The sequence below is a fragment of the Pavona decussata genome, unplaced genomic scaffold, assembly GCF_977016875.1.
Source record: "Pavona decussata unplaced genomic scaffold, jaPavDecu1.1 SCAFFOLD_38, whole genome shotgun sequence".
Lineage (NCBI taxonomy): Eukaryota > Metazoa > Cnidaria > Anthozoa > Scleractinia > Agariciidae > Pavona > Pavona decussata.
This window is the reverse complement of record NW_028145460.1, coordinates 4,310,202-4,332,425: the sequence shown is the minus strand read 5'-3', so window position 1 is coordinate 4,332,425 and position 22,224 is coordinate 4,310,202. Positions and strand designations below refer to the sequence as shown.

The following is a 22,224-nucleotide window of genomic DNA, read 5'->3' as shown; positions in this document are numbered from 1 at the left end:
TGTAAGAAGGAAGTTCGGATTAGTCAGAAAGTTAAGGTGTGAGGAGAAATTTAAGTTCAGTCAAAATGTTAAGGTGCGAGGAGGAAGTTTGGCTCAGTCAAAAAGTTAAGGTGTGAGGAGAAAGTTTGGCTGAGTGACAAAATCTATATGATCCGAGGAGGGAGTTTGACTTGGACAAAAGGTGAACATGCGTGTAGCAAGTTTGACTTGGTAAAATAATTAAGATGTGAGGAGAAAGTTTGAATTAGTCATAAAGTGAAGATGTGAGAAGCAAGTTTGAATTAGTTAAAAAGTTAAGATGTGAGGACGAAGTTTCACAGAAAGATCCCTGTCATGGACCCTTGTTCAGTTCATGCATTTAGATGTTTAGTGAGCCTATCATTAGCCAAAGGCTTGTGGACCCAACTTGCGCCCACACTCTGCTTGCCACTGGAAAAGACAAGCCTTGCTTTAGGGCACTGTTAGTGCCTCAACCAACTGGAAAGCTACATTTCTTTGCATTCTGCCTTTCTCCAGGTAACGTGCGGGTTAGTCAGCCAGAGTTTCAGACTGTGAGCAAGGAGGAAACCAACGAGCCAACCAGACCAAAACGTCCACTGGCCAAGGTAAACTCTACCTTCGATGCCACGTCTTTCTCAGTCTCCTAGAGTGATTGATCTCAGTCATGCACACTTACACAGTTTATGCATACCTACCAGTCAAACTCGCACACAAGGCGAGCCTATCGTTAGCCAAAGGCTAGCCGGCCCAACTTGCACCCACACTCCACTTGCCACTGCAGTGACAATGCTTTCGGGCATTATTAGCACCTCCATTGAATGGAAAGTTAATGTCTAACTTTCCTTTCCCGTCTATGAATTCCGCCTGCATTTTTTTCTTCCTTGAAGTCAGGTAACATAAGGAACAGAATTTTCTACCCAATTCCTACTCGGAACTTTCGCGACCAGCCTGGGGTGAAATGTGTTGGTCGGTAATATTGTAGGCAGTACCACGCAGAGCACTTAGAAACTGTTTGAGGAAAAAAATTTAAGTTTGGAAATTGATGTTCGTACGGGCCGCCAAATGGTTAGACCGTCATGCCCAATGATCGCTGACGTCATTAATTAAAACGTCATTCAAGCCTCCACATCCCATAATTTCACGGTTTGACTTACTTAAAAAGTTAGGATGTGAGGAAACACTCACTCAAACTAATTATCATGTTGTTATGTAATCGGTTTGGAAGAAAAAACAAAAGATTGCATACCGGTAGTTACGTTTGATTAATAAATATAATTATGTTTTACTTGCAAACTAGAAATTTCAAATAACCACCGTCCTCAAACGAGTGGACAAATTTACAAAGCTTTTCTTCAAGCAAATACAGCGTGTTTAAAACAAGCTACCTGCATCTGTGTTATTGTTAAAAAGTTCTCTGCAGGCAGTACTGTGGGTCCCATACCTTATAAGGTATTCACAACAAACCAAGCTAACTGTTTACACTCACATTGTGAGCTTTTTTCTTTAATAACATTATAGACCCTGATAAGCTACCTAGCTAACTTCTTATCAAAATAATTCTCCAGAGAAGTTCAATAAACATCAAAGGTTAAGTCAGTCTAGTCCAGTCCCATGGCTCAGCAGTGTCGGGTAGGGTTGTCCACGTTGTGCTCAATGTTTCAGACTATTATGCTAATTCTTTAAGCTCAACAACTGTCACTATTATGCTCAAATAGTATCATTACTATGCTCAAAAAACTATTCTTTTTTCGTAATTTTCCTCGCTCGATTGTTGAGACGATTCATCCGAGGAGGCAGCTGACAATGTTGTAGACCTGGAACTGCTGGAAGCCATGTTTTTGCTGATTGGTAACCAAGGCCTGGTCTTAAAATGTGATACCTGGGCTGGTGTCTTGTGTGCGAGTTCTGTGGTTTTGGCAAAGTTTTTATAAAACACAAAGAGTCGATGAAACTTTGCACTATTTTACCAGCATAATGCTCGATTTTTTTGCCTCACCATTATGCTCAAAATTATGCCGACACAATGTGGACAACCCTGGATGGGGGTGTTTGTTTGTCAGAAATTTTAACAGAAACCCCAAAAGGTACCTGAAGCCACTCTCAGGCCGCAGCTTAATGTTTTTTGTAAAAAGTCTATTATCAAGGCTGCGATTAGAGTTTGGAGAAAAACCGAGGTGTGCTTTTCTCAAACTTCCAAAAAGATTTCGGACCTGAAAAACTATTTTACATACACAAAATGCATTACCAAAAATTCATTCTCTGATAATTTTGAAAGCAAAAACAATTTACGGTTTTCAAGATTAAGAAACACATTGGGTTAGTTGGAGTTGGTATGAAAAAGAACTGGCAGTCTGCAGCAAAGGAATAACAAAATTACTTTTCAGATCCGAAAGATCTTCGGGAGCTATGAGAAATGCACGTAAGGCCGGTCCTAAACAAAGGAAAGATTTTTAGTCATTTTAAAACTCTAAGCAGCCAGCTATCTTCACGTCGCGTAGAATGCCCGGTCACATCCGGGAGTTTTGCAAGCATTTGTAACGCTTGAGCCACCTGGTGGTCTTTAAAACATGGCAGAATTGTAGGCTTTTGACAACTTTTAGTAGATCTTTGCCTCTTGTTGTGGCTGATCTGTAACGATTTCTAAATGGGTACCACCGGAATCGAAATGACAAGAAAAATCATATTCAAGATCTTACCTTAGATTTTCACCAAGTTATCGCATCGCTGTGTTTTTTTCCGCTAAAAATCAAGCTGAATCTCGCCATTTTTGTATGGAGAAGCACGTTTGAGGACTTTCACGGATGGCTTACGACCAAAGTTAGCGGAAAATGCAAAGGGTACCACTGGACATGTTGTCGTCTATAGCATACCATCAAAACCATAACAGTCGTTTACACCAAGGAATATCATGCAATGTGTTTTTCTTCTTCCTTTGAATTTAGGCCAAACCCTTGAGGGGAGGTCCGCGCGAAGAAACTTTCGAGAAAACGTCTTGAAAACTCGTAAAGAAGATTTCACGGATCGAGCGGCCATATTTTTTGTTTATCATAGTGGGAACATCATGTAACACATCATGTATTGTCCCTAACTTCATGTATGGTTCATACAGTGATGCCACGGTAAAAAACGGCAAAACACTGACCCCCACCCGGACGGGATATTTTTGGTTGACCGCGCTTGACTGGGAATTCTACGCGACGCTGTATCCAATTATTAGCCATCTGCTGTCTGCTAATGACAGATCTTATAAGTATGTCCAGCGAAGAAACTATGCTACTTCTAATAGTAATGAGTTTAGATTAAAACACCCTAAGTGGAACTTAACGTATACACATTTATGGCAAGTATGGCAATTACGAACCTCCATACCTCTCCCAACGAAGGCCTTAGGCCATTTCTAACTCTCCCCCACCTCCCCTCCCCTTTTCTTCCATGAGTAGCATACTTAACAATCATGCGAAATCATGTGGAATATCACCTGATACTTAGCCGACAAGGCCCTAGGCCAAGTTGGCTAATTTAAATCACAGGCTATTCCTCAAGATTGAGCAGGACTATTGTTTTATTATGCAACACATTGATAACAAAGCACAGTTTTATTGAACAAAAGTTCAAGTCAAGATGATCTTTATTTTGCCATTTTCCTCCCCGGCATACGAAATTACATACATCCAAGGATATCCGTTGTCTACGGACAACAAATATTCAGTGCAACGCGACTATAATTTATTTTGGCAGTGTTATAATGTGTCGAATAATAATAGTCAATATACATTCAATGGGGAGAAGGCATGTCATGTTCACAATATAATAAGGGTAGATAGCAGAGGAGTAAATTGCAACCTTCTGCATATTGCCAAGCCAATCACTCAACTGATGGTTTGCATGTGACGTGGTGGCGGCGATGTTGATGTACAGGAACAGTAAGCTTTTTCTCCTTTGGGACTTAACTTCCATGTTTATGAAAACTATATGAACAAATTTTCTTTTGTTTTGTACACCAACATGGCGGCAATGCAAATCAGCTATTGAACTTTCAAAGTCAGCTTATTCAGTTTCACATCCAACCACATTGTTTTACATACAAAATGGTCAAACCCTAGTTGCTAAGTGAAGTTCTTACTGCCACTGCCAATGATTAAACAAGAATTAACAAGAGTGTTCCATATCCAACAAACCAAACTGGTATTAGGACTGCATCTTGCTTGTGCTGGAGATTGCAAACTGCAAATCTCCCCTTAGTTTTGGACCCAATAGATCTCATCTTACAGTGGTGATACCTTGAGTTTATTACATAATTATTAAATCTAAAATCCTACCCAAGAACAGTTCATTCACTTCCAAACTGTCTTACCCATTGTTCAGGACATAACACAATTAAAACGTTATAGGTCCACAGGCTTGTCTAACTTGGAAATTATTAGATTTGACTGCCAAAGTAGACTCTACATGTACATCTGGTCTGTAGTTCATTTTCTGGGCATTAGTCTTATGACATATACAAACAAGCCCAGGAATCAGTAATTTGGATACGTCTGCTGCGGCTGCTGATAGTTATAATATTGATTATAGCCTGGTTGCTGTGGATATTGTTGGTTGCTAGGATACCCTTGACTGCTACCATAACTACTCTGTGCTGCAGGTTGCTGTTGAGTTTGTGGTGGCTGCTGCTGCTGCTGTTGTTGTTGTTGTTGTGGTGGGTAACCAGCTTGATACTGCTGCGACTGTGTCTGTCCTGTACTTGAATATGGTGTCATACCAGTAGCAGAGTAACTCTGGCTTTGTGGAGCATAACTTGATTGACTAGTCTGGCTATAGGTTTGCTGAGGTTGGCTGGTGGGATATGCAGGTGCGGTGCTGCTACCTGGATAAGTAGACTGTGTCTGAGTAGAAGTGGGAGCATAAGATTGAGAGGGTGCTGGGCCAGGTTGGTTTGCCTGTGGTGGATATTGTGGCTGCTGTCCATACGACGTCACAGGTGGTACATTGCTTGATGGAGCAGATGGTGAAATGCTTTGTTGACCTGGGAGCTGCATTGGCTGTGATGGTAGGTTCGTCTGTGGAGGGTAACCTTGGGCACTAACATCTTGAGTCTTCAACCCTGCAGTTGCAACATAAAGTGCTGACTGTTTAAGCAATGCTTAGTCACTGTTCTTAACGGTCAATGTCTAAACCAAGTTAAAACCACAAAAAAAACAAGAACAAAATATTGTTAACATCAAACCAATGAACAATACCAGCTTAGACCTACTTCAAAGGCTTTGACAACACATTTAAATTGTCTTTCTAGGACATTAATGAAAAGAAAGACACCTTAAGTCACAGGTATTTAGTAAGACATGATTTGTACTGGCTGACAAACCAGAAGAGGATGATATATTTGTGGGGCGTTAATGTGATTTGTCATTTGGATGTGAGCCACCATTTTAAGCCGAGAATTTAGAGGTGAGAATTGAGTTTTAATTTGCTGATTATTAATAATAATAATAATAATAATAATAATAATAATAATGTGATTTTGTGGCTACCGAAGCAAAAGATCCCAAAAGATGATGTGCTGACATTTACATGAAATGACTGGTTTACATCTTCCATCATCAAACTCATTAATTCATGAGGAGAAAAACAAAGAAAACCACTACCGTGAAGGAGGTTTGGAAATGTGATCTTATCTATCATAAAATTTGGTGAATTTTTGCCTTGAATTTCTCCTGCTAAGAATTATTAATGGTTTCAGAGGCTATATCAAGCAATCAGAAGAGTATTTCAGCCAATTTCCAAACACTTCACTTCTCGCTGTTTGGAAATCAGATGAAATGCTTCTCTTAGTGGTTGATGAATGAGATGAAAGTATGCTTGACCAATCAGCGCCTGCTATACATGTACCTCCCTCATGGTTGGGGAGAGGGTTACTGTTCCAAGATTCAAATTAACAAATTAACATTGGCACCATAAACTACCCAACTAAATTTCTAATTGTGTTTTTCTGGCTTAAACAGTAGTCAATTGTCTGCATTCCCTGAAGAGTGCTAGAGAGGGAGTGGAATTACAAACTGTGACATTTACAACAGGACTTATTAGAAAGTGGAGGTTAATAATAATAATAATAATAATAAGATTTTGACAAACATTTTGAGATGATATTAGGGATAAGAAAATCAGACATTCTGACGACTCTGTGTCGTCATTATTATCATCCTCTATAATATGTCATGTTTACCTTCCATATTCACTGATAATGACAACGAGGAGTTGTCAAAAAACATTGGATTTTCTTATTGGTAATTTTCATCTTAAAATAATAATAATAATAATATCTACCCTCAATCAGTGTTTATCGCACATGGTGATAGTGGGGTCAGGCATTAAACTTCATAAACAAATAATTCAAAGTGAACAAGACTTGATTAAAAATCCAAAAGCTCTGGAACGAGGTGGACCAGCTGGCTATTACCAAGCTTTAAAACCGATGAGTTCAACTTCAGGCTATCGAAAAACATCTCCAGCTAGTGACCAGAGCGGGACATCAATCAAGATTTCAAGCACAGCCACCTTTTTTTTTTGTTTTCAAGGTTGATTTGAAGTGTTATAAGGCCTGACCTGTATCAGTAGCAGTGCTTGGGTACAGTTGTCGTGTGATGTTCCCAGTCGAGCTGTCTGGCTGCTGTTTCTCCGGAGCAAGGGGATCAAACATTGTCACCTCTGGGGTGGGCTTGGGGGGAGGCACGTGTACAACAGGGGGTCTCTCCTGAGCAGCACCTACAAAATTTGTAAAAAAAAAAACTTGCATTCATATCCTGTTAAAACTTAAATTACAGGCAAAAAAAATCAAATGGCAACCTAGGGGAATACTACATTGTGTAAACATGGCTTTCACTTTAACGGCCAAACTGTAAGCTTCTATTTACAAAGTCAGGAGTTATCATCAAATTGTACTGCTCAGGATTTTTTCTTTTTATGGAAAGAGTTGGAAAGAGGTGCCACGAGCCACACAATGGTAATATTCAAAAAGAAACCAAATCAAATCAACACTTGTGCACAATGATCCCAGGAATGAAGACTTCAAACATTTGAGCTATAAAAAAGATGTTTAAATTGAAGAAAAGCTCCAAAAAAAAAATCTGTTGGTTGACTGAAGGTGAACTGTTCAGTAAGTCAGTCAGTCAGTCCGTCAGTCAGTCAGTCAGTTAGTCAGTCAGTCAGTCAGTCAGTCAGTCAGTCAGTCAGTCAGTCAGTCAGTCAGTCAGTCAGTCCGTAAGTAAGTAAGTAAGTAAGTAAGCTAAATATTAAGCATGTGACATGAATAAGTAACCAATACAATTGTTACAGATTATATGTATGTGCATAATAAAAACGAAAAAAAGAAAGTAATTAATAAAAACAAAAATTAAATCAAAACAAATTGAGTTTAAAATTCCAAACTAATAATCCCAAACTATATATTTACTAAAGTTAAACTACATATAAATTAAAGACTAAAGAAGCCATTTGTCTGCCAACTGTCAGCTGTTTGTCAACCAACCGTCAGTCGTTTGTCGGCCCACTGTTGGTCATTTGTCGGCTTATTGGGGACATCCTGTTGCATTCTTGTGTGGCAGACAAATGGCATTCAGTGTGTGAGAACTGTTCTTCAATTTTACCAAAAAGGTTGACATCTTGGGAGTTATCCTTTATTAATCCCCCCCCCCCCCCCCATCAAGTAAGCCAAGACTGGAATCATACCTTGTGTAGCCATCTTGTCCACTGGCTGCTGTTGACCACCTTTGGGTGATTCACCTTCGCCACCAATGTCAAGTCTGTTCAGAAGGTAGTTAACTCTATCTCTAAGCTGTGTTAGCTCTCTTCTAAATTCTGCTACAAGTGTATGCTCAGGAGGTTTGGGAACACCATTAACTGAAAGAAATTAAGTACAGTTGGTCAAGTGCTTTCCTACCTTCACCAAACTCTTTGATTGTGTAAATGTCAGTTCATCCCAGTCATTTGCAGGCAATTTTGTATGATAAGTTGCATGAAATATTGTCTGGCTTCACACCTTACAAGGTTGCACACATGACTGCAACATTATTAGCAGACTGAACCTTTGCAAACATGTTGCAAACTAGCTGGAATATTTTTGCCTTTAGAGTCAAGTGTGAACATTTTTAAATCACAAGTTGAGAGCTTTTTAATTGAATTGAATTAGCTAATCTGCAGAGTACAGCAAGAACGCGATGAGACCTTGCGTGTTACCCACATCCACTGACGTGTGAAGGTAGCTACTCTTCAGCATAAAACCCACAATAGTAAAGGCTGTTTTCAGTAAATTTCTTCAGTAGACTAAATTTGGTCTGCATCATGGAAATTTTGACATGCATGTAAAATGTACATGAATAATACTTGTGCGTGCATGTGCCATACTTCTGCAGACTGGATCAATAGTATTTTTTTACAATTATTATGGCAGTGTAAGTTGTATGTTAAAGGGGCAGTATCATGGGAGATATCATGATTATGGGCAAAAATTCACTAAATTTAAACTTTGAACACTGTGAACCGCTAATTTAAAGAAATATTAATAGTGATTCTACTGGGATGAAAGGTTGAACCAAACTAAAGTACAACCAATTTTTAGTGCCCTATGCAGTGAAAATTGAAAACGTTGGCCCAACGTTTTCAAATTTGAACCCATTTTTATTTTGGTCATCTGCCGGTGAAAATATCTGTGGATAGTTTCTTTGAATTCTGATAGTCTTTTAATAGAATTTTGGTCATTATATCTTGGCTGCTATCAACCGAATAGTGTATTTTCAATTTTCAATGTGTTACTAAAAATAGCGTGTTACTATCCCTTTAACATGTACCTCTTTTCAACCCATTTGTTTTTATATCCTCATGGCTTTTTAATTATTATTATCATTATTATTATTATTATTATTATTATTATTATGAGATTATAACTCGTAATGCCATTAAGTAGTCATAACTATAAATATTCAACATCATGCATCATTTCTTTTTGTTTTATTTCATATCCCAACACTTTTGAGTAAAGCGTTGTGTTTATTTGGCGAGTTCCTGCACTACAAGTTGCAAAGTTCTTGCTACTTATGGCAATAATTGTCACTAGCAGAGTAATTAAGCTTATTACTCTGTCTGTTTGATTAACTTGCAATGCAATTGCATATCAACACCACATGATACAACACACGCGTATTATTAACTTTTATAAAGTAATTGCCAATAACTCACCAAACAGTGTGATCTTTAATATCCTACTAATAGCCCTTGCAAATGCCAGATCAGAACTATCGAAAATTGTGATAAGATCCCCATCTGAAACAAGTAAGACAAATGTCACGAACACACACTCTTTTTAATATATTTACATGACCATTATGCAACTGAAAATAAATAGCGTTTATCTTATACTGCAATTCTGATGCTATAGACCGAATGCCACCTACCTTCATCTTTATATTTAATCGTTATATCATCTGTACTACTAAGTTTGCCCCTGAAAACCCGCTGCATCATCAAAAGCAAGTCATCGTAGGTTAAGTCTTCGTTATGAATAGGTATGCATCTTACATCGTCGCCTAAGCGAGCTTTGATTATGAGAGTACCACTGAGATCCACGTTGCCACCCACGAAATTTACTCCTCTGTTTCCAGGCACGCCTATAGAGAACGTCTCTGGAGTGTAATTCATTTTAAGGTTGAGAAATCTCGAAGCAACAAATACGTGCAGTGATATTTCCCTGTGCCTTAATTCTTACGTTGCTTTCCTCTGGTCAGTAAATGACTTCATTCGTTTCCAGTTTTTCTTGAAAAATCTCGTCTTAGTACCCAGATCTAAAGCATTATTTCCACGCGGCTACAAAATAACGCCTGGTTGATATCTTTCTTCCAGCGTGTTGCAAGGATGTTTCGACGAGTTTCTTTAAAAAATAGTTCTTTGCGCCCGTTTTTGGCTGCTTTGGGCAAGAGATATTACAAGAAGAAGTCATGGAAGGTAAAGCTAACGTAGAGCTTTCACCCGACTGCAGTCGAGTTGCTCTGACCAAGGGATAACGCTCGAAACGTCAGCCGACTCGAATTTCTTTATTTTTCGGTGGCCATCATCTCTGTAACTGTTGATATAACCAAATAACCTTTTCTCCAAAAAAAGACAAGGGAGGAATAATTCCTGGAATATCTCATTTCACTGAACCGCGTAATTCACTGTACTCAGAGAATTGTGCTGGACAGATGGCTAAATGGCTAAATGCATCAGCACTTCAATCTCTTTACTGTGGCCAAACTACTGTATCAGCTCTGTTGATAAAACTAAATATTTGTTTCCACTCTCCAGCACCGCAGTTTCTTTAGAAACTTATCCCCTAATCCATTATGCAGTGGAAACTGTTTGTCCTAGAACATTGCAATTTTTTTGATTTCTACTTGTTACCGCAAAATGCCTTGAATCAGTTTTGTTTTAATTTCCCACAAAAAATTGCTCTTAAAGGGGAATTGTTTTTCTATAAAATTTTTCACCTGTTTTTTATTTCAGATGCAGAGAAAAAAAGCATCTTCTTTGGAAAATTTCCAGGCTTTTTATTCTGAGCAATATGGTGAGGATTGGGAATCTATTTTTGAGTCGCTCAACCTACCGATTCAACACTGTGCAGTAGCGAACAAGTTTTCCTCCCAGAAGGATGTCCTTGAAAAGCTCTCCTCAGTTGAGGTGCAGCTCCTCAACATTCCACGTTTTGCCAGTACACCTAATGAAGATGGTGAAAATAAATTCCAGCTGACCTGTTACTTTCCAATCTCAGACAAAATTCTCAGGTTCCGCAAACAAGACAAAACGACCAATGGATATTTTGATTATTATCTTCTGGATGCATCATCTATCCTGCCTGTCTTAGCTCTGGATGTAAATCCAGACAGCACAGTGCTTGACATGTGTGCTGCTCCTGGAGGAAAGAGTGTCCTGATATCTCAGCTCCTTTCAAGCAAAGGCTCTCTTGTTTGCAGTGAAGTTTCAAACACAAGGAGGGCAAATTTAATTAAGGTAGGAGTCAAGTTGTAGTTCATTCAGCTAAATGCTTAGATGAATAAGTCCTTGAGTTGATGGATACTCCATTGGGGCTAGGTTTCACACTGACCGAAAAAGGTTAACCCAAAACATTTGTGACTCCACACATTATGAGGTTTTCCTGTTTTCAATCAATCAGTCATTCATTTGTTCATTCAATTGTGTGTCCATGTATCCATCCAGGCATTCCTTCCTTCCTTCCTTCCTTCCTTCATTTTACATCACTGAGTTGACATAGGGTCCCTTAAACAGTTGGTGGTAAAAGGCACATTTTGTAATTCCAGAGAAAGATTGGTTTTTCCATTGAGTAGGAAAAGTAATTCATGTTTGTTTAGTTAGGTGATTCTTTCCCTCACCTAACGTTTTTTACATTGACATATTAAGAATAATATTTATCTTATTTATTATTACTATTATTATTATTATTCGGTTTTGCTTTACTTTGCACTGTGATTGGTTAGCAAAACTTGTGCCACTTTCTCAAACACTGAGAAGCAATACAGTCATGATATTCTAGACTTGTACACATGCTCCCGTGCTTGGCACCAGTTACATGAGTTGTATTTGCTTCAAATTATGATTGGTTCATTTTGCTTTTTGCATGAGTTGTGATTGGTCAGTATTAAAATTAAGGATTTGATGCACTCTATTCTAAACGAACCTCACTCTATTTCCCCAGGTAATCAAAGACTACATACCCAAGATCTCAAAAAGCAAAGAGTTAGTGCAAGTGCGAAATCTGACAGGCTTTAAATTTGCTGAGTATGAACCATCAACATATGACAGGGTACTCGTGGATGTACCATGCTCATCTGAACGGCACAATCTACAGACAAATTTTGAGTATAGTGTGTGGTCTGAAGTGAATTCAAAGGCAAATGCCAATCTGCAGAAAAAGTTGCTATTGTCAGCTGTTCAAACTGTCATACCAGGTGGAATAGTAGTGTATTCTACTTGCTCTATGTCTTCGTTTGAGAATGATGGAGTGATAGATGAGGTGTTGTCGATATGCTCACAGAACAAACAACTTAAAGTTGAAGTGCTGGACTCACAGTTTACAAATCATCCGGTGGCAGAAATGTTTAATTTCCGAACAACACGAAATGGAGTTCTCGTGTTGCCCTCCAAGACAAAGAACTGGGGTCCAATGTATTTTTGTAAGCTTCAACGTTTTGCTGTGGAATCTGAGCCTGATTCGCAAGGCGAAGAAGTTTATAATCTAATGCAGTAGACCTCGCTATTAGTTTGAAACACTCACTGGAAACAAAACTTTGTTTGATACAGAAGGAGTTCAAGATAGCCACCATAGCCAGTCAGTTGCTGTAATAACCCTTTAAGCCCTAACAGTGATCAGCATCAATTTTTTCCTGGTAAAAATCAATGCTTATTCAATCCCTGAAGTCATGAGAATTAAGGATATGATCACCCGAGGTGAATTCTCTTGATATTTTAATAACTTTTACCCAGTACTTTTATAAGAAAAATATAGGGACAAGACAGGAGAGTTTGTCCTTTGATATTAGGGGTTAAAGGGTTAATAATATCACTTTATGTGAGTTTCTGTGTGAGTGGTTCAAGTTAGCTACAATAAATTTATTGTGGACAAAACTATAGAGTCACCCTTCGAAATGCTTTCACTGCTAAACAAGCAGCGACCATATTTAAACCCCCCTCCCCCTGCTCAATGTTGTTTTCTGGTTCACGAACAGTTTCCTGGCAATAAGCACTTCTTAAATCAGCACTGTATAGGAAGAGGGGGGACGGAGAAGTAGCTGTGATAGAATTCAGAAGGGAGATATAGTAAAGAAGTGTTTTTGCTGTAAATTTCCTGTTTTCTTGAGGCGTTTTGTCCACGGTTGTAGCCATTGATCGAGAGAGCAGAATAATACTGTAATGTGTTTTCTGGCTACCACGAATCATTACTGTACAAGTGAGGCAAATTTAAGCGTGCCTTGGTTCCAACCAAGTGTGTTCAAAGATACTCTGGAAACTCTGGTAATAGCGAATACAAGTTGTCATGGCTAAACAAGAGAAATACTACCAATCATTTTTAATAAAAAATCATGTTCAATCAATTTCGATGTTATAAGCCCTGTGGACTTGTACAATTTCATAAGGGGTTTTGGGTGGCCTTACACTCTTTTTGTACAAGAACACCTAATTTTCCTGCTGAGGCTGAAACGAAAGTGGATGTTCTTAACTTTTTTATGTTTTGAGCCAGAACATTAAGCACATGTTCTTTAACCAGGCCCCAGTTGTTCAAAGGTTTATCCAATGGTTAAGTCACTATCCGACAGTTTCAATCTGTGCAAAGATTTCAGTATTTGCGCGTGCACAAGCGAATATGCACACTCTAACCACTGGTTAGTTAGGGAGTGTATGAAAACCTTGAACATTTAACGTGAAGTATATTTTAGACGCTGAACAGTGCCTTATCCAGCGGATAAAGTTATCCGGCCTTTGAACAACTCGGGCCAGGTGTAGAATTTCAGAAAACTGACAAGAATGTGACTAGGAAACCCAACAAAAAGGTCATTGTGCGCTGTGTCGTGTTAAATTCCTTTCGCAATGCGAAGGTGTTTTTGGCTGTGCTAGTTCAATTGAAATAAAAAAAAAATATTTGATAATTATTTCTTGGTCTCAGATTGGGTACGTTCTTAGCATGTTCTTAACATCTGGGTGAATTTCAGCCTCAACGTTGTTATAAAAAAGGTTCTTATATAAAAAAAAAATTAAAAAAAAAACAAAAACAACAAAACCAGGGCGGCTTATTCCCGGGGGGGGGGGGGGGGGGGGGCTTATAAGTGGAATAAAAATAATGTTACTTATAGAAATTCGAAGGACTAGGTTAAAACCAAGAGAGGATCCTCTCTTAAAGTTAGTACATTTCTTGGACGAACAGTTCTGACAAATTGAAAGAGCCCGGCCTCTAAGGGCAACTCGAGGAGTCTAAGAACATTTTCTGAATAAAGAGCAACGGGAATAGCCAGGTTCAGAACCCAGACTGTTCAGAAACTAACTATTTGCGTGTTTTTTTTTTTTTTGAAAACTAACGTTTCGCTTCCCGCCATTTGTATTAGAGAGCTTTAGCAGCGACGACGGCAGCGACATCGTCACTTAAAAATATACGTTCGCGTCACTTGTACTTCCTCGCGATTATTTCAATTCGTTCAACTTGTACAATGTGGCTGAACTATCCGGGGACTAAATTGATACAAACCGCGGCGTTCAAGTAAGGAAGAAGAATGAAAAATTCACCGTCGTATGTTCACGTTCTCCACAAAACCTTGAATTTTATAGTCATTTCACATTGTTGTTTTGCAGAGGATGGCAAAGAAATGTACCACAACATATAACACACGTGCAGAGCGATTGTTTTTGCTCGTCAAACCTATTGTTTTGTGGCGTTCTCGTTGCCGTCGTCGTTTCTAAAGCTCCCTATTGTGCTTCTCTATCATGGTGGGAAATCGTCTGAATGGTCACGTGAAAGTGACTGACACAATTGCGGAATCAATAAGAGAACTTGCCTTTATTATCTTGGAAGTTTTCTAAAGCCTCGTGCAATACGGTTATATAAAAGGTTACCTTTTTAATCTCTGTCACGTAAAAGGCATATTTCGTTCAGCATATCTCTAATCGAATCGAGAACAACTGACAAGCTACTCTTTTGAACTAATGATGGATTAGAGAATTAACTCTGCAGTGTATGTAAAAGTGCTGAAGTGAACCCATGAAATTCCTTAAGAGCGCGAGCCCTAGTAAGGAAATGGGAGACCACACGAGACAAAAAAAAAATGTCGGTGACTTCGGCTGGAATCGAACCCACGACCCCCGAATTTGATCGACCGTTGCTTCACTGAGCTACGAGGCTAGGCAGGAGCAGGTCTCTGATCCATCATTTGCGTCCTTAAGGAAGTGGTCGAAACCACTACACTCAAACAGGACCCACCAAACCACAAAGTAGATGGTGGTCTCTGCCTGCCCCCACTTCCTCAACCTCAAAATATGGTGTCTTTATGGCATAGCCACCCCTCCATCCAGCAGTAAAAAAATGACAGTGAGATTCATACCTCACTTTTCGTGTTTATCTAACAATACTGACTCTTGTTAGCTGCATATTTCTGTGTCAAATCAAATTTTAAATTTTGCTGGTAATGTTCATGAGACAGGAGGTGTCTTCGAAAACCTCCCTACCCCAGACAAGGTGGCTCCTCTTCGAACAAACTTCCTTTGACCAGTTCCCTTACTGCTAGCAGTACAGCATTCATTTGGACCCTTCATACTCTTTTGAGCTGCTTTAAAATCCTGACTCAACGTCTAACAGTAAATAGGAAAGCAATAACAATCATATTTCATTTAAAATCTCGGTGATTTTCATATTACATAAGTGGAAGAGGGCAGAGGCAAAGTGGGTCATTTCAAAAATAAATTAAAGAAAAACAATGGAAATTGTCTATTTTGCTAAACGATGCAATAAAAATTCACCCTCTACCAAAACACAGAAAATGCTGTGTATTTCTTTAAATGGCCCTCAGGTTGTGAAACACAGTTTGACGGTATTTGTTAGTTTACCAGGAGCAATTCGCAGTTTTGTGCCGGGTTGTGCCCACGTTGTTTCTGTGGCCCTCAGATATCAATGCTTATTTATCAAAAAAATAGTTGATAATTGAATAGGACAACGGTGAACTATGTAAACAATCTTTTTTGTGCGATATTGGCAGACATTGAGAATGATGTAAATCAGTAAATGACACAGGCATAATCGGAAAAAAATCCGAGTGCCCCTATCAGGAGTCGAACCTAAGACCTTCCGATTACTAGTTCGGATGCTCTACTACTGAGCTACAGGAGACTCGTGGGAGCTAAGAACCTAGTTTAATGGCCTTAGCTCCCACGAGTCTCCTGTAGCTCAGCGGTAGAGCATCCGAACTAGTAATCGGAAGGTCTTATGTCCGACTCCTGATAGAAGCACCCGGATTTTTTCCGAGTATGCCTGTGTCATTTCCTGAATAATATATCATTCTCATTTATTCACCAGGTTTAACATATTCCATCACATTAGCATACATTGTAACTCGGAAATTTGTCACTAGATGAGGAGCACGATCTTTCGGAGTTCTTCGTACAATGTCCACAGTTTATCTTTGAGTTCAGATGCGTCCAGCCTGTCTTGCCGCATCGAAATTGCATCTTCCAGTGAAATGAGCTTCTCTTGGAGAATCTTTGGAAAAAGGATTTAAAAAGGAATGAAGGATTAATTGAAATTATGTGTAAGAAGCATTTTTAAAAGCACCTCCAGTGGTGGTCAGTTACATTTACAATTACATTCTCTATCCAGTATTAACAAGTTTGAACCGCAGCCAATCGTCGCCTTCAGGGCGAACCGATGGACATTTTTTAATGTTTCATGGCCCAGGAATTGTTCTCTCTAAACCGTTACATTAAAGTTTCCAACGTAGCGAACCACCAAAACTAACGACAAAATTTGACTATTGTAAAGTTTCAAATCCTGACGACTTTACCTCCGGTTTGCCATCCTGATTTGAAGAGCATAACGAAATTTGCTCCTGAAAACTTAACATCTGAATTCGTCAGATCAGGTTTAAGATCTGTTGTTATATAGCTAGACTTTCACTCAACAAAACGAGCACTGTGATTGGTTGATTCTTGGCCACTTGCCCCTGATCAAATACAAATGTATCCCGACCGGGATACAATTCCGCAGTTGTGTTGCCCTCTCAGTTGTTTGTTTGTTTGTTTTGCTGTCATTGTTGAGGGGAAAGTCTAAATATATAACAAAGCACTTAATGTATGGTCCCTCGGGAAACTAGTTTGTTTTGTTATCCTCGACTTCGCCTCGGGAAACATCAGGACTCTCGGGAAAACAAAACTAACTGTTTCCCTCAGGACCATTACTATTATCTTCACAAGGACTACCAGGAATTCGCAACCTTTGAACATCCCACTCCAGTGGCTAAAGGGCGTTTTAGTATAGAGCTATCTCTTTGTGAAACGATTTACAACCAGTAACCAAACTGAGCAAATCAGGGAAGGATTTTAAGCGTTCACTTAGACAGAAGCTTTTGAATGACTCTGTCACTTAGCCTTTTACTTTAACCATTGTCTTCTTTGCATTTATTAATTATATTTACGGATTTTGTTTTCTCAATGATATTCCAACTTTATTGTAAATATTGACTTTGAAAAGCCCTTGGCGACGAACCAATAAAGTCCGTATGTACGATCAGTGGAGCCGCGTACCCCCCGATACAACTGTTAAAAGCACTTCTCGAAACAGGAAGTCTTGAGGACGCTCAGGTACGAAAACAATATCCCCCACGAAATTTACAATTTATGGAATTATGTACCTGTAGCTTCTCTGTTGCCTTCTGAAGCTCGTATGCTCGTAATTGAGTATTTCTTGTGTCATGTGTCATGACAGGCTACGAAAAAAAGTTTGAAGTAAACTCATTACCACGTGTACATTATAAGCAATTTTTCTATTCCTCTGAGTCTCTCTGAGGAGAAGGGTACATGGTGTGTTTGACTTTGAAAGGGGGTCCCGGGGCCTGCTTGAAACCAAATATAGAACCAACGGAGACTACCAGAGTGATTTTGAATTCAGCATCGTTGAAACATGACCAAATCAGCGATCACACTAATAATTCTGCTAAGCCTTGAAGCAAAATAAGAATTTGGAAATTCAAAATCAAGGTAGGTCTTCATTTTTATTTAATTTTTATTTGTATTATGATCAAACACGGAGCGTCATAAGTCTTCAATCAAAACGAAACAGACGCGAAATTGCTTTTGAAACTCAATCGAAAATCACTTAAACTAAATTAATTTATGCTTACTTTCAATCTTGTCAACACTGCCTCATGAAGACGACAAAGAAGATGAACAGATGAACACAGTAGAACAACTTCCATTGTACCTTGAGACACAAGCTTCACTTGTATGGATGCACGGCGACCGTTGACTGTCAGCAAATCTATGTATGAGCATTCAGCATCAATCAGATGATTAGAGATGCTGGAATCTCTCAAGATAAAATGCAAAACAACAGCTTGCCCCGTTGTGACCGGAGCTGTGTCCTGTGCAAGGTTCTCCTGAATTACATTCTTCATAAAGCTCACTGCATCTTGAGAAACATGGAAAGTTGCGGAGTAACTTGCATGTAAGGTTTTCTCTGTGTTCACGTTTGCCTTCCTCTGTTCAGAATGTTCTCGCTTATGCGCTGCATGCTGGCGTTCTGAGTCAAGCTTGCATAAGGCCAGTGACAGTTCCTGCCTAGACCCTGGGGCAATACTTGGCACAGGGACTTGTGACCCTATTTGATTTATTGCCATAAAGTGCAGGATATCTAACACTTGTCTGCTAACTGGAATAATAACATCTTCTACAGGTTCCTTGCAAAGATTCCCTGAATCCAAAGCAGCTCTGAGATCAGCAAGTACTGAATTCAAGTCGCAGTACAACTCTGCTTCAGCAACAATGTGAAATGAAGAAGATAAGGAGGTCCTTAGGGGTATTTCCACCTCTAAAAATGATCCTGGACTTAAAGACTTCAACGGCACAGATTTACCCACAGCTGAAGATTCTCCTGTGATCTGATTGGGCCAAGGTTCCTTCCCTTGTATGCGAATCACAAGGGACCAATATGATGACAGTGGCAAACTACCGTGGTTAACAAGTTTACAATGCAAAGTCACAGAGCTGTTTCCACTGTTGTCAACGTTTGCAAAAGTGGGTGTAAACGTACAGGTTAGAGGCAAAGCTTCTTGATCTTGTTCTGTTCTTAATGGTTCAGAAGCTGCTGCACCTTCATTCATTTGACAAGCAATATGGATAATGGTATTGAGTTCTTTCAAAATTTTATCTTCAGTCTCAATGGTGGAATGAACTTTGGCAAGCTCTGTGGACAGAGTTTCAATCTCACTCAAATAATTCTTCACTTTCTCACCAGCCATCTGTGGTGAGATGCCACAGTCGATGCTTGGCTCTCCATCTTGAAATTCTGGCAGAGGAAACTGTAACAACTTTCCATTGATAGCAACAGCATAAACTATGTCCTGACTGTGTGCTTCAACAGCCTTTGTCTTCTTGTTAACACAGCACACTGCACTCACGTTTGGTATCTGTAAGCTGGTTGTTCTCAACACTGTGGGTGAGGATGAAGCATTATTTCCACCACCAATACTCAGCTTAGTAAAAAAGACTTCTTTTCCTGTGGAATGTATCAAAGTGTCACCAGTGCTGTTCAAGCAAGAGCAAAGAACAGGGCCAAGGATCGCATGGTTTGCAAAATCAACTGGATAAGTTTCTCCCTTGTCTGATAAAGATTTTTTTTCAGAGGCTATTACAACCTTGTCACATTCTCCAACAAAGACCACAGCATTGCAATGGCCACTGCTGGCTTCATTCCTTTTTCTCTGACAGTTTCCTGGCTCTCTTGTTACTGAGGCATATCCCGTACCTGATGGTCTGCCTTGACATGGGAGATTTGCAGCATAAATTGCTGACACACCTTGTTCAAGATGATACAGCAACTGAGGTGAAAACGCCTGCTTAGCTCCAAGCTTTTCACAGCTCATGTTACCAAGAGCAAAGCTATTAACAGGCCAAAACTGTAGCTGACCATCTTGGCCTCCAAATACAATCACTGGAGAGTCCAGAAGAGATGCATCGCAGTTAAAAAGCTTGTTGAATAAACTTCTTTCAATAGCTGTGCAAGATGGCAAGTATGATGCGCTATTACCAGGCTGCAGACATAAGAAATGAGGTCTATAATTCCAGAAACAACTCTTTGTACTCTCTTGCAAAGACATTACCACTGATGACAGACTGACTGTCATTTTGAGGGTTGGAAGTGTTGTATAAGCTAGAGTATCAAGACCACTGGGCGGTGCAATCTGACGAAACATAGACAATACATAGCCTTCCTCTGAAACTCTACAGCACACAATTTTGTCTCCAATGGGCAAAAATGTTCTTAAGCCCGGCTCAAACAAAAGTGCACTTCCTATGTCAAACACTGTCATGCAGTTTGAAGCATGGTGCGATTGTTGAGGCTTCTGATGGAGTGTTCCAGTAGTAGTGCTTGCACCAGCAAGAAGTTCTGTAAAAATGTCTTCTTCACCATCACTTCTTCTCTTTTTTGAATCCTCAATGAGGACATCACTACATTTCTTCTTTGACCTAAACAACAGTCGGTGATTTAACAACAAAGCGATGTACAAGTATTGGCATATTTGCAAGAATAAAAGTTTGAACTGTACACACTACAGGCATTGTTAATAGGATGGCTACATACAATCCTGTCTGTTTCTCCAGGCCCCAGTTTTTCAAAGGCCGGATAACTTTATCCAGTGGATAAGTCACTATCCGACAGTTTCAATCTGTGCAAAGAATTCAGTATTTCCTCTTGTACAAGCGAATATGAACACTCTAACCACAGCTTAGTTTGGGAGTGTACGAAAACCTTGGACAACATATAGACCCTGAAAAGCGCCTTATCCACCGGATAAAGTTATCCGGCCTTTGAACAACTGGGGCCTGGTTAACAAAACCCTGGCAAGTGTTTTCAACATTCACTGGTACAATAAAATAATTTTTTTGTGTGTTCAATGTAGAAAGAGCACACTCCTAATTGCATTTGGAGAAGAGATTGTATGGGACAATCAACAAATGAATGGACCTTAGGAAGCGTATCTGGCGTACCCCGCAGATTTTGCAGGGGCGGACAACATCATCACCAACTTGGCAAAGGAGAGAGGGCCTGGGATCGAAATCATCTAACACACTCCCTAATCTATTACTATTACCTACAGTTTTAATTTAATATATAAAACATACCTCTTGGGTTTAGTCAGGTTCTCTGGCAATATCAGTGCAAAAACATTTCCATCCTTTGTCCCTGTGAATATTTGCCTTTTCCCATCAAAGTTTTGAAAACAAACATCAATAATTGGACTGGGAAAACGAAATGTGTGCTGAAAATGAAGAAATTATGTGAGGGATTAAAGCATTAAAGCTTAAGACTTAATCAGCCAAAGAAAATCCTTTGTTCAGCTCTTGTTTTCATATAGGTCCTCACATCTCCCCTGTTACAATCAAAGCCAATATATTCCCCTGAACAAACAAAGAGAAGCGAGCTAGACCAGTTTTCTTTGTGTTTTCAAGGGAATATAGTACATATATAAGTAAAGCCATTTACAATCAGAGAGTTAACTCAGCAGTGTATGTTGTAGTCCGCAGTGAACACATGCATTTCCCACTGAGCGTTAGCCCTAGTAAGGAAATAGGACACCACACAAGGCTCAGGTAAAAAATCTTTAACTTTGGCGGGAATCAAACCCACTACCTCCAGATTTGATAACTGTTACCCTATTGACTGATTGTGAGCTACGACGGACCAGATGGGAGCAAGTCATGGGTGATTATGGTTGTAATATATTGTTGCAATGTGAACGTGAAGGGTACAATGAATGTTTGACATCCATTCATTCTCACAGGAAGGGTGAGGTATGAGCAGGTAATGAATACTACTTTACAGACATTTTCTTTTCTCTTTCCTTCTGTTTGCAAATGTTCAAAGCGAAGTGTACATGCACTGTATTACGCAAATTTGCAACTGACAACAAAAGCATGTTCATGCATAAGTCTCACTGATGAAGACATGCGGAATGACGTGTTTGCAACTCAACGCGCACATGGAATGTTACACACGAGAAAACACCAGGGTGAAAAATAAGCGTGCTATCGACCTGTCCTTCAGCATATATGTAGGTTCTAAAGTACAGTGCAAATCACTGTTCTAGTCAATTAATGAATCGCTAGAATAAGCAGCAAAAATCAACCAAAATCTTGAATTTTAGATTCACATCTTGTACAATAAAAGGCAAAGACTGGGAAGGATGTTTAATAAAGGCGCATATCATATTAATTTTTTTGCATGCCGCAATTACTCCTATATACGTTTATACTCACAGCCAAACTATCTTCTGCCACTAAAAAAAGGAACTCGCTACCGTTGGATACCAGTAATATGTTCCTGCGCTTAGATAAGGTAATTGCCTGAATCGGCAGACCTGTACATAGCTTCACAGTGGCAAATTTTAGTAGTGTTTTTACCACACCAGTGTCCGCCATTTTGGATTTTGAACT

General features: G+C 39.4%; 3 protein-coding genes across 4 annotated transcripts; 1 reads left to right on the top strand and 2 right to left on the bottom strand.

The window, feature by feature from the left end:
• Positions 1-4,260: 4,260 nt before the first annotated feature.
• LOC146483711 (uncharacterized) lies at positions 4,261-9,782 on the bottom strand. Of its 2 annotated transcripts, XM_085105855.1 has the most exons (5): positions 9,444-9,782; positions 9,229-9,312; positions 7,723-7,893; positions 6,601-6,759; positions 4,261-5,101 (listed from the first exon to the last, which is right to left on the bottom strand). In XM_085105855.1, exons 1-5 carry the CDS (start codon positions 9,685-9,687, stop codon positions 4,518-4,520), a joined length of 1,242 nt encoding a protein of 413 aa, XP_084961981.1. In that variant the 5' UTR covers positions 9,688-9,782; the 3' UTR covers positions 4,261-4,517. The 2 variants fall into 2 exon arrangements, with proteins under 2 accessions (XP_084961981.1, XP_084961982.1); XM_085105856.1 differs by lacking the exon at positions 6,601-6,759.
• A 61-nt stretch (positions 9,783-9,843) lies between these two features.
• LOC146483710 (5-cytosine rRNA methyltransferase NSUN4-like) lies at positions 9,844-12,358 on the top strand. The gene is made up of 3 exons (XM_085105857.1): positions 9,844-9,990; positions 10,528-11,031; positions 11,735-12,358. The coding sequence occupies exons 1-3, from the start codon at positions 9,901-9,903 to the stop codon at positions 12,284-12,286; spliced, it is 1,146 nt and encodes a 381-aa protein (XP_084961983.1). The 5' UTR covers positions 9,844-9,900; the 3' UTR covers positions 12,287-12,358.
• Positions 12,359-13,872: 1,514 nt separating this feature from the next.
• Positions 13,873-22,209, bottom strand: LOC146483709 (uncharacterized). Its single transcript, XM_085105854.1, has 5 exons — positions 22,048-22,209; positions 20,914-21,050; positions 17,913-20,256; positions 17,424-17,498; positions 13,873-16,276 (listed from the first exon to the last, which is right to left on the bottom strand). The coding sequence occupies exons 1-5, from the start codon at positions 22,207-22,209 to the stop codon at positions 16,145-16,147; spliced, it is 2,850 nt and encodes a 949-aa protein (XP_084961980.1). The 3' UTR covers positions 13,873-16,144.
• Between the last annotated feature and the right edge of the window lie 15 nt (positions 22,210-22,224).

Bases quoted from the DNA above. Each gene is read 5' to 3' on its own strand.
- LOC146483711 (XM_085105855.1), bottom strand. From the start codon at position 9,687: ATGAATTACACTCCAGAGACGTTCTCTATAGGCGTGCCTGGAAACAGA. The intron at 9,313-9,443 runs GTAGGTGGCATT...TACTTGTTTCAG, and splicing joins GATTAAATATAAAGATGAAG to ATGGGGATCTTATCACAATT. The intron at 6,760-7,722 runs GTATGATTCCAG...CAAATTTTGTAG, and splicing joins GGACAAGATGGCTACACAAG to GTGCTGCTCAGGAGAGACCC.
- LOC146483710 (XM_085105857.1), top strand. From the start codon at position 9,901: ATGTTTCGACGAGTTTCTTTAAAAAATAGTTCTTTGCGCCCGTTTTTG. The intron at 9,991-10,527 runs GTAAAGCTAACG...TTTTTATTTCAG, and splicing joins ACAAGAAGAAGTCATGGAAG to ATGCAGAGAAAAAAAGCATC. The intron at 11,032-11,734 runs GTAGGAGTCAAG...CTATTTCCCCAG, and splicing joins GGAGGGCAAATTTAATTAAG to GTAATCAAAGACTACATACC.
- LOC146483709 (XM_085105854.1), bottom strand. From the start codon at position 22,209: ATGGCGGACACTGGTGTGGTAAAAACACTACTAAAATTTGCCACTGTG. The intron at 21,051-22,047 runs GTGAGTATAAAC...CTTCATTTTCAG, and splicing joins TGGCAGAAGATAGTTTGGCT to CACACATTTCGTTTTCCCAG. The intron at 20,257-20,913 runs GTATGTTTTATA...ACTGTTGTTTAG, and splicing joins AACCTGACTAAACCCAAGAG to GTCAAAGAAGAAATGTAGTG.